At 42.6% G+C, this 17,404-nt stretch overlaps 1 protein-coding gene and 1 long non-coding RNA gene across 2 annotated transcripts; one reads left to right on the top strand and one right to left on the bottom strand.

Annotated features, from left to right (window-relative positions):
- Positions 1 to 1,101: 1,101 nt before the first annotated feature.
- On the top strand, positions 1,102 to 5,450 carry LOC109943434 (uncharacterized). The gene is made up of 2 exons (XR_002266154.3): positions 1,102 to 1,536; positions 4,252 to 5,450. It is a non-coding gene; the product is annotated as an uncharacterized lncRNA (long non-coding RNA).
- LOC118476023 (uncharacterized) lies at positions 5,364 to 10,083 on the bottom strand. The gene is made up of 3 exons (XM_035964048.1): positions 9,678 to 10,083; positions 6,397 to 8,216; positions 5,364 to 6,040 (listed from the first exon to the last, which is right to left on the bottom strand). Exons 2-3 carry the CDS (start codon positions 8,167 to 8,169, stop codon positions 5,714 to 5,716), a joined length of 2,100 nt encoding a protein of 699 aa, XP_035819941.1. The 5' UTR covers positions 8,170 to 8,216; positions 9,678 to 10,083; the 3' UTR covers positions 5,364 to 5,713.
- Positions 10,084 to 17,404: the final 7,321 nt, after the last annotated feature.

The following is a 17,404-nucleotide window of genomic DNA, read 5'->3' as shown; positions in this document are numbered from 1 at the left end:
TGAAACGAAAACTGCTCTCAGCCTATCGGACGAGCTCTACGCGGGTCGCGGATAGCATCGATGCCAATGAAGCCTCTGGCCGTTGGACACGGCCATTAATCAATCGTCTTTACTTATATCCCTTTCTTTTCGTCGGAGGAAAATCATGCCAAATGGTTTGTACTGTAGTGCAATTCCCCCCCCCCCCCCCGTTCGTGCCTTGACGAGTTGACGTGCAACTTGCCCATACCAGCGCGCAATATTCAAAACAAGAATCTTTTTATCCAGAGCTAGTTTGTGAACCTAATTTTCCTAAGTATTTTTTTATTTTTCGAGAGAAATTAATTCATTTTCGCTTGAAAAAACGGAAATCCCTTGAAAAAAAAGTTTCCAAACTAGTCTAAAAAATGGAGATTATTCCAGCCAGCAGAACACCGACTGAAAATCGTAATAGCGCAGTACTCGACGGCCGACCAGCCGCGCGGTCACTCCGGACCTCCAGAAACAGCGGCAGCCCAGCCCAGCGTACGTGAAATGAAAAATTTGCAAGCGCGAGAACCACCTGCGGTTCCGTGCGCTGCGCCCATGCCTCCGGTGCTCCTCCCAGACAGCTAGCGCGGCTGTGGACAGCCGTGCAGCGCGCTGAAAGGGGGTAGCCATGCGGGTTAGGGATAGATCCGTGTGTAAACAAATTCAGATGCCAATATTTACCATATTTTAATTTAAACACGGTTTCAAATATTACCGAATACGAATAAAAATATATAGTTCAGATTTAAATTCACATTCGGATACTTAAATTGGAATGTGACGCCATAACGAGTATCGGTGTGTTTTATCGATGAATTTATAGTTGATAAAAAAACATATTACAAGCAATTTGTGAACATAATACATAGATATCTTACGACCACATTCCAAAATATTAAATAGGTGTCGTGTAATACATATAATTGATATAAAATATTAAATTTGCCATTCCAAAATAAAATGAAATACCCTATATGAATGTGCACGCCAAAATGTAAATGAAAATACTGATAAAATTAATCTGTATAATGTGAAGTGGAGAGTTGTAGTTGAATACATATGAAGCATAGTTGAGAGCACCTTAGGGATTTGTTGCCCAATCATAGTCCTTAGGCTTGGCCCTCTACTCACATATTATTGATAGAGAACAAATCCAAGCATGTAAGAGAGATTACGACTGAGTTGCGTTAAGTGACACTCGGTGGTTGAGTTGCAAGCCTGTGTTGCTTGTTATCTTAGAGGTTGCCACCTTCTATATAGCTTGGAGGTTGTGGCTCTATGTAAGTCCACATGAAGTTATGAGTGGCTTCGGAGAAGGCTTTGTGAGGGGTACCATGCTCACCCAACGGAAGACGTGAACAACAACACTGATAGAGCGAGGTGTGAAGAGCGGCAAGTGGATCGACCAGATCTAGTGCTAGAGCTCATGTATGAGCACTGCATTGGGAGAGTATGACTTGCGGGTCGCCACTAGCAAGAGGATCGACTACAACCTTGGGCTTGCCTCAATAGAAGAAAAATCATCGTGTCAGTATTTTTCATCCTAATGGTTTGCAACTCCCTAACTCTCTTGTGCATTTACTTTCTTGTGGTTTTATTGCTTCCTAAGTTCTCCAAATTCACTTATAATATTGCTCTTAGTCTAATTTTTATCTTGAAAAAACAATCAAGTGAAGAGGACTTTATCTCTTCTTGTACCTCTCAAACTTGGTTAGTTTTGCGCTAACCCATAACTTTGGACCAAGTTTGTGGTTTAAGTTGTATTTTTGTAGGATCATATGTTCACCCCTCTAGGTGCTCTCATGCACCAAGACTCAAGAACATAGCAACACATTCTTCTCTTTTGCACTCTCACAAGGCACTATCACAATTCACACATGAATGGCTATCTCTATGCTTAGTCCACACTTTTGTGGCACTTGGAGGCTTTGATCTTTTAGGAGTGTTGCTCTAGTGTATTAGAGTTGTTCCTCAGTTCTTATGTATTGAATGGTTTGATTGTGGGTGGTATTTATAGTCCCCAACCAACCACATAGCAGTTGGGAAGGAGGTGCTACATCATAACTTGTATACAATATTTAACATCAACGATAATATTATTTTGTCGTACAATTTTTCTTTATATGATACCATTGAGAGTTTACTATGACTTCGGTCCGAATTTTGGCTCCTCCACTATCCATACTTTTTTGTCCTTGTTAGTTATCAGGGAAAAAATAACTATAACAAAAGCCATCAGTGTCAATTTAGAAAATTATATGACGAATATTAGTACAAGATAGACGATGTATATCTATATCGATGTTCGAAGTTCAAAACTAGAGTGGATTCTAGGTCAGCAAACCACAGTTTTAGAAATCCAGTTATTAAGACAAAATCAACTTAAATAACTATAATCGAGAGAGTTTAAACTGCCGCTGCATTGCATTGCTGCTTGACCGATCTCATCAAGTGGTACCGGCGGGCCACCCTGGCCCTGACAGGCATGCGCGCCCCACCACAGCCCCCGCTCCAAAATGACGGCGCAGGAGCGCCCGGGCGTCACATCACACCAGACCAGAGGCTCGCCTGTGACCGTGAGTGCTGCTACTGCTAGCGCCGAGACGATGGCTGCCCTTTTTGTCTAGGCGGGCCCGATCATCGCAGGAGTAGCTAGTCCGTAAACAACTCCATATAACACAAAAACGAGTATCACGCACGCATGCCCCCGAATGGCCGTATCGTGACGGAACGATGACTAGGACGTGACAAGGCCGGATGAGCTGCCATCATCGACGTCGAGGGCCAACCACGATCCTTGAGAAGTAGAAACAGCCTTAAAAGTCCAACCAGACACACAGACTAAAGTTATGGGCAAGTGGTGGTGACCGACGGATTTGATTAAGCAGGACAATTAATCTAGTGGCCCATGCAAGAGCACGCGATCGTGAAACTTCTGCGCTAAACCTGCCGCAGCGCTGCCTGGGCAAATAATAGTGAAAAATAAAGTAGCTTATCTATCCAGGCCCATTGGTCCATGTGAGCAATCAAGGAACAAAACCTTATCCTGTCCCCCGCGGGGCCCCGGCGCTGTTGCGCATGCGGAACTGGCGAATGCGACGCGACGCGTTCCCGCGGCCGGCCAAGCCAGGGGTAAATCGGTTATGTTTCCTTTCCTTCCCCGTCGGGCGCACGGCGAGGTTGATGAAATCGGTGGCGTGTTGGACTGGGCGTTTTGGTTTTTTGCCCGTCGTCGACTGGGCTGGGATTCAATTCATTCGACGGTGACCGACCCGGCCGGCGAGACGGATGGATGCCCGGAATGGCGTCACGCCACCGCCGGAACCTTCGGACGCCGCTTTCAGCAGGCGAATGAAGTTGGGAGAGCGGGGCCGAAGCGCGCGGACGGCATCGCTGATCCTGTGGTTAATGGGCCTCGTGAGTCTTGAGCCATCACTTCCCTTGTTTCGATTGGCCCATTTCCAGGATTGTTTCACATGCAAAAACAGGCCGAAGGTTATTATAAAAAGTCAGGCCGAAGCACGAGTCGGCCCATTAGTGATAACGGAGCCACCACGATGGACCAGGTGGAGTGGATTGTTACTGAAAGAAAACGCCATGTTTGCCTTCCTTCTGGCTTCAAAATCCCGTCGAGCAGCAGCAACAAGAGCTAGCAGCGCAGCAGGCGGAGGAGGCCTCGCACATACAGCTCGCCCTTCATCCTCTCGCCTTGGTGTCATTTCGATAGGCAGTGCATGTGGGATTAGGATATGCGATGATGAGACAGTTGGAGTCATGACGAAGAATCAACAGATCTGGAGTAGTATTCATGCGAAACTGGTTTCAGAAGTTGGGCTGTGGGTTAGCCTCTTCAATAGCTGATGAATGGGTCTGCCTTAACGTGTCTTTGTACTTGCTACTTGAATAATCAACCTGTCAAGAAATAAAGATTGTTCTGTTTTTTTCTTTTTTCCTTTCGCTCCTCTTGATCCCTTTGCTGAAATTCCTTCGGTGATCTCCGTTCTAGGATAACCAGAGGCTGACCGGAGCTGTGCAGTAGTCATGAGTATTAAATATCTGAATCTCAACTTTGTTTTTTTTTTGCCAACATGAAAACCATCTCATGCCCAGCTCATGCATGGTTCTATCTATAACTTTTTTTTCAACATGTTCTGTTTTTTTTTTGCACAACCCAATCAAAAACATTTCCTAACTGCTAATATAGACACACAATGATTAACGGCTTCCATTTTTTTGGCACAGAATTGTTCAGCGAAAAAGAAGAAAGAACTTAGCTGAGAGAACAGATGAGTCAAATAATCTGGGCTCAAATTTCCTTTGAGCGTTGTCCTGTTACCGATGAGCATTCCCTCCGCCATTTTATTACCAGCTGCGTCGTGCTAGCAGTGCCCCACGTACGTGAAGATGAGCAGCAGATTTAAATGGAGTTGCAGCCTTGCAGAATCATGGCGCCTGCCCTGGGATCTGGCCTGGTCAATAAGGCCAAGCCCGGGTCAAGACCACATATGGTCCAACCAACCTGTCCTTGTCAGCAAATGGCAACCAATCCGACTGATTCCCTGTCTCTCACCTGGGATTCACTGAGAGCACCTCATTTTGCAGATCCGACCTCACCAGAAACACAAATTCCGCCTCCACATTCCATGACCTTGAACTGCCCTTTGGCACGGCTGACAAGAAAGGTGTAGGCAGATGCAAAGTTGCAATTGCAACTCTGAAACCAAACAAGCCTACCTCGATGCCTCTGCAAAAGAAACATCCATGGAATGGCAAGTGGCAACTTTAAACAAGTTTGAACGTCTCCGGGGGCCAGGGCCGCAGCTCCAAAGTGCTTAGGTGGAACTATCAAGCTTGCACAGCAACTTGAAGGACTAGTTTGGAAGCCATAAAACTGAAGAGGTTTGCAGAGGCTAAAATCCTCTTCTTATTTAATTTTGGGTAAGAAGGTTTATTTGAGTCTCTCCAATCCTCTCCGGTTTTGTGGTTCCCAAACTAGCTCGAAGTGAAAAAAAAAGATCAGTAATCATATTGGATGCTGCAAGTCGAACAAGCAAAAATGAAAATACAAGGACCAGGAACTGGTTGCACCGTGTTTACTTATGCTCCTGTCAAGCTTCTATGAAACACAGTAAAGAACCACCTGAATGTCAGACCTACAAGGGCAATTGCAACTAGAAGACCCACCAGTCTGGCAACCAATGCAGGAATTGAAATGGATATGATGCCAAAAGGCTTGATTTCATCGCGGTGCATTTTTAACCGTTTCAATTCACATTCAGTCCAAACTTCTGGAGCAAGCGCCAGCTGCATAAAGATTTAAACAAGTAGCTTAACTCCACGAAGCTGGATGAGAATGAGAAAAGAGGCACTTGCAACCAAAACATGTCAGAGATTCAGAATGTTGTTACAAGGGGAAATGGCTACACTAGTTTTTTTTTTTATTATGCTCATGTTCTTTCAGAACTGGCGACACATTTCTGCATCCTCTGGTGGATTGCAACAACAATTCAAGCCCTCCCTTGGTTGCTAAAAGCTCTACTACTATAAACTACCAGCTCCATCTATCCTTATGAACAGCGTTACTTCCCCTTTCTATCTCACAAAAAATGAAGATGGTCAAAACAAACAATGTTGTACATGATGGGAAGATTCTGGTCTTCTTATCTTTCCACTCCCAAGAGCTATTTCTCTGCTTATCCACATGCTATACTCTACCCATGGGAGAAAAGGGAGGGTCGATGACAATAGATGGAGGTGTCTTTTCATTCCTGCTCTTTGGTTTCTTCTCCTTGGGCGTGACTGAATTAATTAACTGCCTCACTTCCTCCTTCAGGAGAATCTTCAGCGAGCTGGAGTATAGCTTGTTCTTAAACTTCTCGATACCAATGTCTGAAGAAGCTTCAGAACAGTGAAGCAAAGAGACGCAGATAGAAAAGGCCTGCAATGCTGATAATCCTGCATGGAAATCCACTGAGAAATGTCCATTCCCATCCGCCTTCATCGAAAGGGCAGGGAGAACTTCTTTGTTACCCTGTTCAAACATTTGTGACATAAAAATTAAATGTGTGATTTAGCCGATATAGTTTCAGAACATGATCATAAATATTTTGTACAAAAATATTTGTTAATGTCTTGTTGCACAGATTTTAGGGAGGGTAAAACAACAAACAACTACAGAACTACCCTGATAACTTTAAATGCATCTACAAATAGCAAACTTGTATCCTAGCTGATCTTAAAATGTCACAGGCAGCTATTTGTGGAAACATGAATATTTGGACATACAAAATCTTACTTTTGTCAAGTTTAGTTGTCCCTGCACTTTCTAAAATATGCAGCAGTAACCACCATTTATCTGATAAAATAATAAGAGATAATCAGGCGTACCTGAGCAAATAACTCCATAGGAGCTTTGCTTTCATTCATTACGGAATCAGCCCAGTAACCATCATATGCATTGTCAAGAACAACAATTGGGCATGACATGTCCCATCCACCACAATCACAGGCTCCACCAGACTTTAGACGGTCAAGTAATGGTGATGGGCTTGCCTCATCATCCCTTGGTAACCCATGTGCACCACCTGCTGTAACCGCTTTGATAGTACCAGGTGACGATCCAGCTTTCAATTCTTTGGACTTCGTTTTATGAAGTGGTGCCTGGATTACAATGGCAGCAACCTCCAAATGAGGATGAAGATCTTCTCGAGACCAGAGACAAGATGTTGATAGATCTGAGTCAATCCTTGTAGTATTTTGTCTTTGCACCAGATCATTTCTGGTATGTCCAGACATTGAATTATTGACAGCATTGCAGAATGATGGTCGAATGGCATCTGTACATTGAATTCTCTCAACAGCAGAACTCCGTCTTGCATGAGCAATGTCATACAAAACAAATTCAGTGGTGGCTGAGGTCTTTAAAATACCATCTTCTCCAACGCTAGAGTACAAAAAGGAAGACACATGCATCTGGCCTACAATTGGAGGTAGACACCCATGCCTGTCCTTTGAGGTTCTTCCCACAGTGCTTGTTTGCTTGCCACTGCTATGAAAAGTGTAAATCCAATTCAGTTCATCCCCAGCTTTCCATGTATTAACATATATTAACTCTTCTGGACCTTTTGTACTAAACGCGAAACCGAAAGCACCATTATTTGGGTCCAATTTAATAACAGCATGAAGATGAGTTGGCGATGAAGTAACGGTCAATTTCTGGGCTTCCCCATCTGTCTGGCAATCAGGTGCAAGTCTTTGCTCAGCCCTTGAGATATCACTTAATAAAGATTTGCGTAATACCCTGCCTTTTCCTCCAAATGGAATACTACTAGATTTTGAATCTTCTGTTTCCAGCAGAGAAGGGTTCCGTTGAGACTTCGACTTCATGATAGGATCAAGAATTTTCTTGAATGGACTAGAACGAATCTTTTTGTTGCCAACACACTCTGATGGGCAGGTAGCATCAAAAACACCCACCTTCGTTGACAAGGACTTGGGCAAATTAACTACATCTCTTTCATCAGGACAAAAACCAACTGGCTGTTGGCAATATGATCCTCCAACTTTGCTACAACTGTCTTCTGGCCAATGAGGGGTTGCATTTGTGCATGAACCATTGGTGGTATCTTCTTCAAGCGCTTTCTCCAGGAAACTGTCTACTGCATCAATTTTCAACAAATTGCAGTCCCTGCGTGGTCTCTCGAGTGTCAAATCATCCTCAGGAATCTCATGGAGTGAAAACCTCATAACCTCCCTGGAAGCTTGATGAATTCTATGGTTTGTCCCCATAGAAGACCTTGTGTTGCATGAATTGCTCCGCAGTGGAAAGGAGCAAGCACCACTTGTGCTAGGCCGAGAGGACAAATTGGCAACCTCAAAGGACATAAATGTGTCTTTATTGCTCGAATAATTTAGTTTGCTCCTCCCTTGGAGATTCCTGAGTCTGCTAACCTCTCTGGAACTCTGGTACATAGAACCGCGCTTGTGCATGATGCCATCTTCTGGGTTTGTGTCTCGATATCTTGAAGGCAAACTTTTGCAGTGGAAATTAGGGATCCTGTCAAGGCACGGTTCTCCCTCATCTGTGCATTTCAATCTGTGAAACTTGCTTCCTTCTGTTTCTCTGCTGGTGCTCTCAGTTTCTTCACCGATTGATTTCATGCTTTCCTTACCAGCTCTTAGCCGAGAACGGCTCCCTATAGAGGCAACTGCAAATGAAACAGCAAACATAGCTAGCTACTTAGTTCCAAAATTCACACATGTTTTCTTAGGACAAAGCTGATAAGCTAGTCATAAATGGGAGGCAATAAGAGTTTTTTTTATGGCGCATAAGCTAGTCATAAGTAAGGAACATCAAAGCAAAAGGTCCATGTTCTACCTATTAATGGAACTACCTGCAGCTCTCTGTTTGATAAAGGGGAAAAAGTGAGAGGTCAAACTTGAAAATAGTTGCAACTTGCAAGCAGTTCTTGCAGGAAAGCTACTACATCACGCAAACAAGAAATACTGGAAACACATTATTAGAGATGGCAACGGGTACAAACCCGTCGGGTTTTGTTATCCCAAACCCGTACCCGTGAAAAATATTTACGCCCATTAAAAAACCCGTACCCATGACGGGTTTGGAATTTTGCCCAAACCCGTACCCATCGGGTTCGCGGGTACCCACGGGTTACCCGCGGGTTTTATCTCCAATATGCTTATTCTTTTTATAATCAATAAGTATCGTAATGATTAATGAGATCATGGTCCAAAATTTATGTAATGAACAACGAGTTCATGATTTGTTATAAAAATATTAATAGAGAGAATTAAATACAAATAATAAGTTGTATAATCAAGTTACCTTGCACTAGGTTATACATCCACCACATATATAACACTAGTAATAACTATAATAGCAAGCAAGCAACACTCTCACCAACTACTTATACATTCACTATTTGATAAAAATTAGGAAGTAAATAGGTAGATAACAAGTTTGTTGTTCGTTTATAAAATAAAATGACAATATGCACTAGGTTTGGTCGGGTTTAAAAAACCCACGGGTTCACGGGTTTGGGTACTATAGGAACAAACCCGTACCCATGAACCCGTCGGGTATACATTTATGCCCATTAACAAACCCATGGGTATGAAAATTGACCCAAACCCGTACCCTAATGGGGTAAAAACCCATCGGGTTTCGGGTTTCGGGTACCCATTGCCATCTCTACACATTATGCATCGACCAACATTTTGCTCTGGGTAAAACAAAACGACCCTATTATTTTCCCCCAATAAACACAGTATATACGGTTTCGTGTCCTTAAACGAGATTCAGAGTTCACCAAAACCGCACAGTTAATCCCATAAAACCCCAAACATTTGCACATTTGAATAAATCGGGCTACCAAATAGTCAACCCCTCCTCCTGAAACTCACACCCCTGCATGAAATCCAAGTATCTCATCGATAGACGTCCGCGCATTTGTTGAAGAAATGGGTTTGTTTTTCACTAAGAAAATCTGTCCCCGCCATCCTCAAACCCAACTTTGGCCTATCTCCAGCGCCCGAATCCCCACCCATTGATCTTCAGCATTAGCGTAGCGAAGTAGCAAAAATGGCAGAAGTTCGAAACTGAATGAACTCGGTACCGGCCCCAGAAACGAACCGGCAAATCCCATTACCTCGGTCACGGTGAGAACCAGATCAACGCAGCAGAGCTGTGGAGGAAGTGGATTCCTCGCGCCTCCTCGCTCCCTATCTCCCGCGCGGGCGCAAAACCAAAACGCATTGGTGTGGGGACCTGAGAGAGTTGGGGGCGAGTGGGTGGGTGAGCTTGCTGACCTACTCTACTCTACTCTACTCCCTTGGCGGCTGTCCGGCTGAATGACTGAAGTAGGGAAGCTAGTGGTCTGTGGCCTGAAGTCTGGAGAGTGCTCTGAAATCTCAAATCCGCGTCTTTCGATCCGAGTACAAAATAGCATAAGCTCGAGGGACTGGAGTTCAAGATTTGCCGGAAGTATCGAGTTTAGGTGCTTTGGAACAGCACTTTAGCGCATCTCGAGCTCAAGGTGTCTCCTCTAGTTGCATGCTAATTAAGGACATTAGGTCACGTATAGTCGAGAGACACCAAAACGGTTCTCTAACAACAAGATATAACTAAGATACTCTATTATACAATGAAGTGTTTATAAATGTAGTCTATTAATAAATATATAATTAAATAAGTTTATACAACATCATATTGATAGAACAGACGACGAATTCGTACAGTGTGAAGTGAGGCGTCTGTTGCTACTTGGGTTACGAGCCAGATTCGTCTTTTCGCGGAGAGACGACTCCACGTTTTTTGCGAATACCCCTTTAAACACCTAAGGGCATCTACATTAAACACCATTGTACATGCTCTTAGTCTCCAGCGGTTTTCAAAATTTACTAATGTTGGCATCTTTTTAGGCCAAATACTAACGAACCTAGGACCTTCACGCGACGTGCAGAATCCTGGGGTCAGTTCTACGGGATGCCGGATGGGCCGCGATAGAGCGTCGGACCGTCCATGATACAGAGAGAGCTCTCGGATAAACCTAGATCTCGCCTTTTGTGAGGGACCCCATCGGAGAGAAGAGACCGTAGGGTTGCTTAGGGATCGACAAACCACCTAAAGCACAAAAGAGGTGAAGACTGAGATTAGGAAATTACAACTAGCGCTATGTTACATCTAGACCTAAGACATGAAGATAAAATAATGTAAATAGATTGGTTTATGGATTGTGCGCGTCTCAATCAGTCATACCCCTTCATATTTATAGGGAAGGAGGTTTGTACCTTACTCTAAGCGAAGTACAATAAGATATCGTAAGAAATAGGAAAGATCTCACAACACATCAGGACTCACGCTCAAACTAATCTAATCCTGAACAGTACTGACTAATAAGCCAAACTGTCTGAGAGCCGGACCGTCCAAGCTTACCTGCGGACCGTCCGACATTATCTGCCAAATTTCATTTTCAACATATTCCCTGCCATTTTGGTGGAGGTCACGAACCAAACGCACTTATACTACCAGTTTTCTGCGAATAGAACCCGCCATCCTTATACTTTATGCGCAGGCCCCTGAGTTATTACAAATAGACCCTATCCTTTTAAATAATTACAAATTATGGTTTAATTTTTTATTTCAAACTTTCAAACTTGTTTATTTCATATCTTTTACATATGAACTCCAAATTTAGTGATTCAAATTGTAAAATGTTCATAGGATTATTCTCTGTTTAAATAAATTAGTTACATTTACATTATGTACATTCTAATTTTATGGTTAACTATGAACTAGTATATGTATAGATTTGTTTATTTAAAAAAATAAAAAGGGGAAAACCCTAGAGATTAAAAGCATGTTTAATCTTGTGAGATTAATAATGTATATTACATGAATTCATCTCTGGTCTAACTTTTAGGTCACAATAAAATAAATTGAACTAGGTTATGTAAATATGGACAACACTTAAAGAATAATCTATTTCTAAATGAAATTAGTTCATGCTATACTTTGATCTAATTATTCTTTATTTAGTATTGTGCCTTTTAAGATGTATTATAATGTTTGTACATGTTTGGTGTGCTGTTCATTTGTGCTTTCCAAATGTATTGAATGCATGCTCGCTTTATTTAGACAACGAGCAGTCCGAGGTTCATGAGTGTGTTGCTGGAGACCTCCCTGAGCAACAACCTGGTGAACGCAAGTGTCTTCTGACCTATTATGTCCTACATACTCTATAGTTCACTGTCCCACATTATTTTATGAAACCTAAGGATTGACTAGTCTATATTTACTTATCCTTGTTTAACTTTTTGGGTTATCATGGTTAGCATCTTGCTTTTGTCTTAACTTAATCAATGAACATGATGTGATTATTTATGATACGATGATGTTATCCCAATGATGATATTGTGATACTCTAGAGGCTCAGGCCTTTTTCCTGAGTACCTCTCCGTAAGGACCTGTTCGTGGAGTGATCACCCGGGATAACAGTGCAACCATGAGGGTGGAATGGGATGCCCTTAGCTGATTAATTAGATGAACCTAGGGGTGTAGTTGCCTGAGGGCCGTCAATGGGGGCCGAGGCGTAGTGCTCGCTCTGCCAAGGGGGGGTGCAGACGTTCATTCAATTTGGTTTTGTTAGTTACCTTGGGGAGGTGTACTGCGTTTGTACGACTGGCGAAACCTAACAAGCAACTATGCACCAGGGGAGTCTTTGTAAAGGCTACATAGTGTATCTCTGGCCATTCACCTCGGTAGTGAAGATCGGGTCTGTACAACTCAGGCTGGAAAGGGATCACGATTCACGACTCGTGGGTAAAGTGTGCAACCTCTGCAGGGTGTTAGAAACTGGTATATCAGCCGAGCTCATGTTTAAGAGCAGCCTTGGGATCCTCTTTGATTAGAAGAACTTTGGATACTTTTATGATGATGGTTAACAATGATGTTATAAATCTGATCTCTAGGTTTTCCTCTTTTGAGGGAGTACTTTTGGGTAATAACTGGGTTTATTACTAAAACTTGGCTCTACTAATAATAATAATAATAAATACTTGACCAACTAAAAGCAAATGCTTAACCTCAACCCCACATACAGCTAGTCCATTTTAGCCAAACGAGACATTTGCTGAGTACGTTGATGTGTATTCACCCTTGCTTTACAAACCACTCCACCCCAGGTTGTCCCCACTGTACTCAGTGCTTAGGAGGTGATGCTGGCAACATGGAGGACTTCGAAGAGTTCCAGGATTATGACGAGTTTTAGTTTATTTTAGTGGCAAACCCCCCAGTCAGTTGCCTGTGTAGGCTTATCATCTACGTTTCGTTTCTTTGCACTTTGATATTGATGTTGAACATTAAGGTTATGTATTAGACTCTATGGATGTCTCGGACATCTTATTATAATAAAGTACCTTTCCACTATTTATTTCGAGCATTGTGTGATGATGCCCAATTATGTAATTGCTGTGTACGTGAGTTTCTGATCCTGACACGTACATGGTTCACATTCGGTTTGCCTTCTAAAACCGAGTGTGACATCATCAATAGCTTTAACATTAATATCTCTACATCTAGTACAAATAGTAACATGCTCAACAGAAGATGTAGAGGGTTTGCAAACATTCAATCCATCAATCTTAGCATTTAAACTAGCATTCTCATTTCTAAGACATGAAATTGAATCATTGCACATGCTAAGCTCCCTAGACAAGTTTTCACATTTTTCTACTTCTAGAGCATAAGCATTTTTCAATTTGACAATTTTTTTGTTTTCCTTAACGAGCAAGTCCTCTTGGCATTCCAAGAGATCATCCTTCTCGTTAATGGTTTCTATTAATTCATTCATTTTTTCTTTTGGTCCATGTTAAGGTTGGCAAAGAGAGAAAATAATTCATCTTCATTATCACTAGAACTAGCCTCATCATTAGATGTAGTATATTTGGGGGTACTTCTAGAATGTACCTTCTTCTTCTTTCCTTTCTTAGCCATGAGACACTTGTGGCCGACGTTGGGGAAGAGAAGGCCTTTGTTGATGGCGATGTTGGCGGCGTCCTCGTCGGAGGAGGAGTCGGTGGAGCTCTCATCGGAGTCCCATTCCCGCCCCATGTGCGCCTCGCCACCCTTCTTCTTTTCCATTTTCTTCTTCCCCTTCTTATCTTCGTCCCTATCACTTTCACTAGAATATGGACATTTAGCTATAAAGTGACCGGACTTACCACACCGGTAGCACACCCTTTTGGAGCGGGGCTTGTAGTACTTCTCCCTCCTTTGCTTGAGAATTTGGTGAAAGCTCTTAATGATGTGAGCCATCTTCTCGTTGTCGAGCTTGGAGGCATCGATTGGAAGTCTACTTGGTGTAGACTCCTCCTTCTTTTCTTCCGTTGCTTTGAATGCAACGGGTTGCAGCTCGGGTGTAGAAGTGGCGCCTTACTCCAAGTTAACAATGTGTTTGGAGTCTTTGATCATAAGTTCGAAGCTCACAAACTTGCCAATCACTTTCTCGGGAGACATCTGTTTATATCTAGGGTCTCCACAGATTAGTTGCACTTGAGTGGGATTACGAAAAACAAGTGATCTAAGAATAACCTTGACCATTTCATGGTCATCCCACTTGGTGCTCCCGAGGTTACGCACTTGGTTGACCATCGTCTTGAGCCGGTTGTACATGGCTTGCGGCTCTTCTCCTTTATTGAGGACGAATCGACCGAGCTCTCCCTCGATCATCTCCCGCTTGGTGATCTTGGTTACCTTGTCCCCTTCGTGCGCCGTTTTGAGGATGTCCCAAATTTATTTGGCATTTTTTAACCCTTGCACCTTGTTATACTCCTCTCGACATAAAGATGCGAGGAGTATAGAAGTTGCTTAGGAGTTAAAATGCCTAATTTGGGCGGCCTCGTTTGAGTCGTAGTCCTCATCCCCCACCTGTGGTGCATGTGCTCCAAATTCAATAATGTCCCATATGCTTTTGTGGAGTGAGGTTAGATGATGCCTCATTTTATCACTCCACATACAATAATCTTCACCATCAAAATATGGTGGTTTTCCTAAGGGAACGGAAAGTAGAGGAGCGCGCTTGGAAATACGGGCATAGAGTAGGGGCATCTTACTATACTTCTTGCGCTCATGGCGCTTAGAAGTAGTGGACGACTCGGTGCCGGATGTGGAGGGTGTTGAAGAGTCAGTCTCGTAGTAGACCACCTTCTTCATCTTCTTTTTCTTCTTGTCACTCCTCCGATGTGACTTGATGGAGGAAGAGGATTCCTCCTTGTACTTGTTGCCAGACTCCCTTGATAGAGTCTTCCCCGAGCCCGTGGGCTTGTCGCCGGTCACGATCTCCCTCTTGACGCGATCTCCAGACACCACTTCGAGTTTGTCAAACTCTTAATGAAGAAATGGCTCCGATACCAATTGAAAGTTGCCTAGAGGGGGGGGGGGGGTGAATAGGCGAAACCTGAAATTTATAAACTTAAACACACACTAAGGCCGGGGTTAGCGTTAGAATTAAATCTGAGGCGGAAGATTGTTTCTCTTGCCACGAGTTGCTCAAATGATGCGGATGACGTTTGGGAGCAAACTCAAATCAATATTGGCAAATAAATCAAATGGAAAAGAGGGCGAACAAATCAAATGGAAATCAACACAAGCGGACACGGTTTGTTTTACCGAGGTTCGGTTGCAAAGAACCTAATCCCCGTTGAGGAGGCCACAAAGGCTGGGTCTATTTCAACCCTTTCCCTCTCTCTCAAACGGTCACTTAGACTGAGTGAGCCTTCTGCTTAATCACAAGGGTCACTAAGACCCCGCAAGGACCACCACACACTTAGGTGTCTCTTGCTAGCTTTACAAAGCACTTAATAATTAGAATCGGAAAGAAAGAAGGCAATCCAAGCAACAAAAGCACAAATGATCCTCTCTCAAGTTTCTAAGCACTAGAATTGATTTTAGAAACTTGGAGTGGATTGAATTCTTTGAATGTGTCTTTGAGTGGTTGGCTTTGCTCTTGTATTGAATGGGAAGTTCAGAATACTTGGATGGCTTTGAATGAGGTGGTTGGGGGTATTTATAGCCTCCAACCACTTCCTAGCCGTTGTTGGCGATGGGCACACCGGACAGTCCGGTGGCGCACCGGACAGGTACTGTTCACTGTCCGGTGCGCGCCACGTCAGCGCGCCCGTTGGGGTTTCGAGTTGTTGACCGTTGGAACCCTTTGTCCTTTTGCTACACCGGACAGTCCGGTGACCTCTGACTTATGCGCTCTGACTTCTGCGCAGCACTGTTCATCAATGTTTCCTTTTGTAGTCCGGTGAATTATAGCGGAGCACGCCTGGCGAATTCTCGAGAGTGGCCTGTTCGCTCGCTCACTGGCCTGGTGCACCGGATAGTGTTCGGTGCACACCAGACACTGTCTGGTGCGCCAAAGGCAGCACACTCTCATGTCCTTTGCTCTAAATTTGTTTGCGTCCCCAACTGAATTTCTTTCTTGATTTGTTTTGAATCTTGTGCACATGAGATAAATAATATCTAGTCAAACTAATTAGTCCATGTGGTTTGTGTTGGTCGTCAACCACCAAAATCGATTATAGGAAATGATTAGGTCTATTTCCCTTTCACACACTCTAAGTCCTTTGCTCCAAATTTATCTGAGTCCCCACTGAGTTTCTTTCTTGGTTTGTGTTGAACCTCATGGACCTGAGATAAATGACATCTAGACAAACTTGTTAGTCCACGTGGTTTGTGATGGACGTCAACCACCAAAATCGATTATAGGAAATGATTAAGCCCATTTCCCTTTCAATCTCCCCCTTTTTGGTGATTGATGTAAACACAAACCAAAGCAAATATGAAGTGTAAATATGTAACTCGTTTGCAATGTTAGATGTGCATAGGTTACTGAGATTTAAACCAATTGAAAGACTTTATTCATATATCTAAGAATAAACGTGATTGCTCTTCTCCTATTTAACATTTTGGACCATATTTGCACCACTTGTTTGTTTTTGCAAATCTTTTGGAAAAATCTTTTCAAAATCTTTTGCAAATAGTCAAAGGTATAGGAATATGATTGTAAGAAGCATTTTTAAGATTTGAAATTCCTCCCCTGTTTCAAATGCTTTTCCTTTGACTAAATAAAAGCTCCCCCTAAAGAAATTCTCCCTTTAGCTTTCAAGAGGGTTTTTGAAATGATTTCTCTTTTTGAAACATATATCAAGTGAAATTATACCAATTGAATTTTTTCAAACTAATTGAAGTTTTGAAATCAAATAAGATACCAACTGAAAAATCTTGAGATACCAAATGAGATACCAGTTGATAATTTTGAGATTAACTCAAATACCGATTGAAATAATTTCTTCCTTTTTGAAAAAATCTTGATACCAATTTGAAATATACACAATTTTTTTAAAATGGCGGTGCGGTCCTTTTGCTTTGGGCTTAATACTTTCTCCCTCTTTGGCATTAATCGCTAAATACGGAGAACTTGAGAGCCCTTTTACACTTTCTCCCCATTGATAACAGAAATATGAGTGAAGTGTCATACCAATTGAGAGTTACATGAGTAACAACAAAGGATAAATGATACCGTCAGAGTTGGAGTGGAAGCCTTTTCTTCGCCGAATACTCCATTTCTCTTTCAATCTAAGACTAAGTATATATATACACTTGAAAGCACATTAGACTTAGCCTTGGCACAAGAAGAATAAGAAATATGCATTTGTACCAAATGAAAGAGACATGATCAAAGGTGTATACATGAGCTATGTGTGCAATGTTTCAATCAAAGTTACGAGAATCAGGTATATTTAGCTTATTCCTAAGCTTGCTAAAGGTCTTTTCATTTAGTGGCTTGGTAAAGATATCAGCTAGTTGGTT

The sequence above is a fragment of the Zea mays genome, chromosome 1 (assembly GCF_902167145.1).
Source record: "Zea mays cultivar B73 chromosome 1, Zm-B73-REFERENCE-NAM-5.0, whole genome shotgun sequence".
Taxonomy (NCBI): Eukaryota; Viridiplantae; Streptophyta; class Magnoliopsida; order Poales; family Poaceae; genus Zea; species Zea mays.
Note: the sequence above shows the minus strand (reverse complement) of the source record. Positions and strands in the feature narration are given on the sequence as shown.

Bases quoted from the DNA above. Each gene is read 5' to 3' on its own strand.
- LOC118476023 (XM_035964048.1), bottom strand. From the start codon at position 8,169: ATGAAATCAATCGGTGAAGAAACTGAGAGCACCAGCAGAGAAACAGAA. The intron at 6,041-6,396 runs GTACGCCTGATT...ATGTTTGAACAG, and splicing joins CTATGGAGTTATTTGCTCAG to GGTAACAAAGAAGTTCTCCC.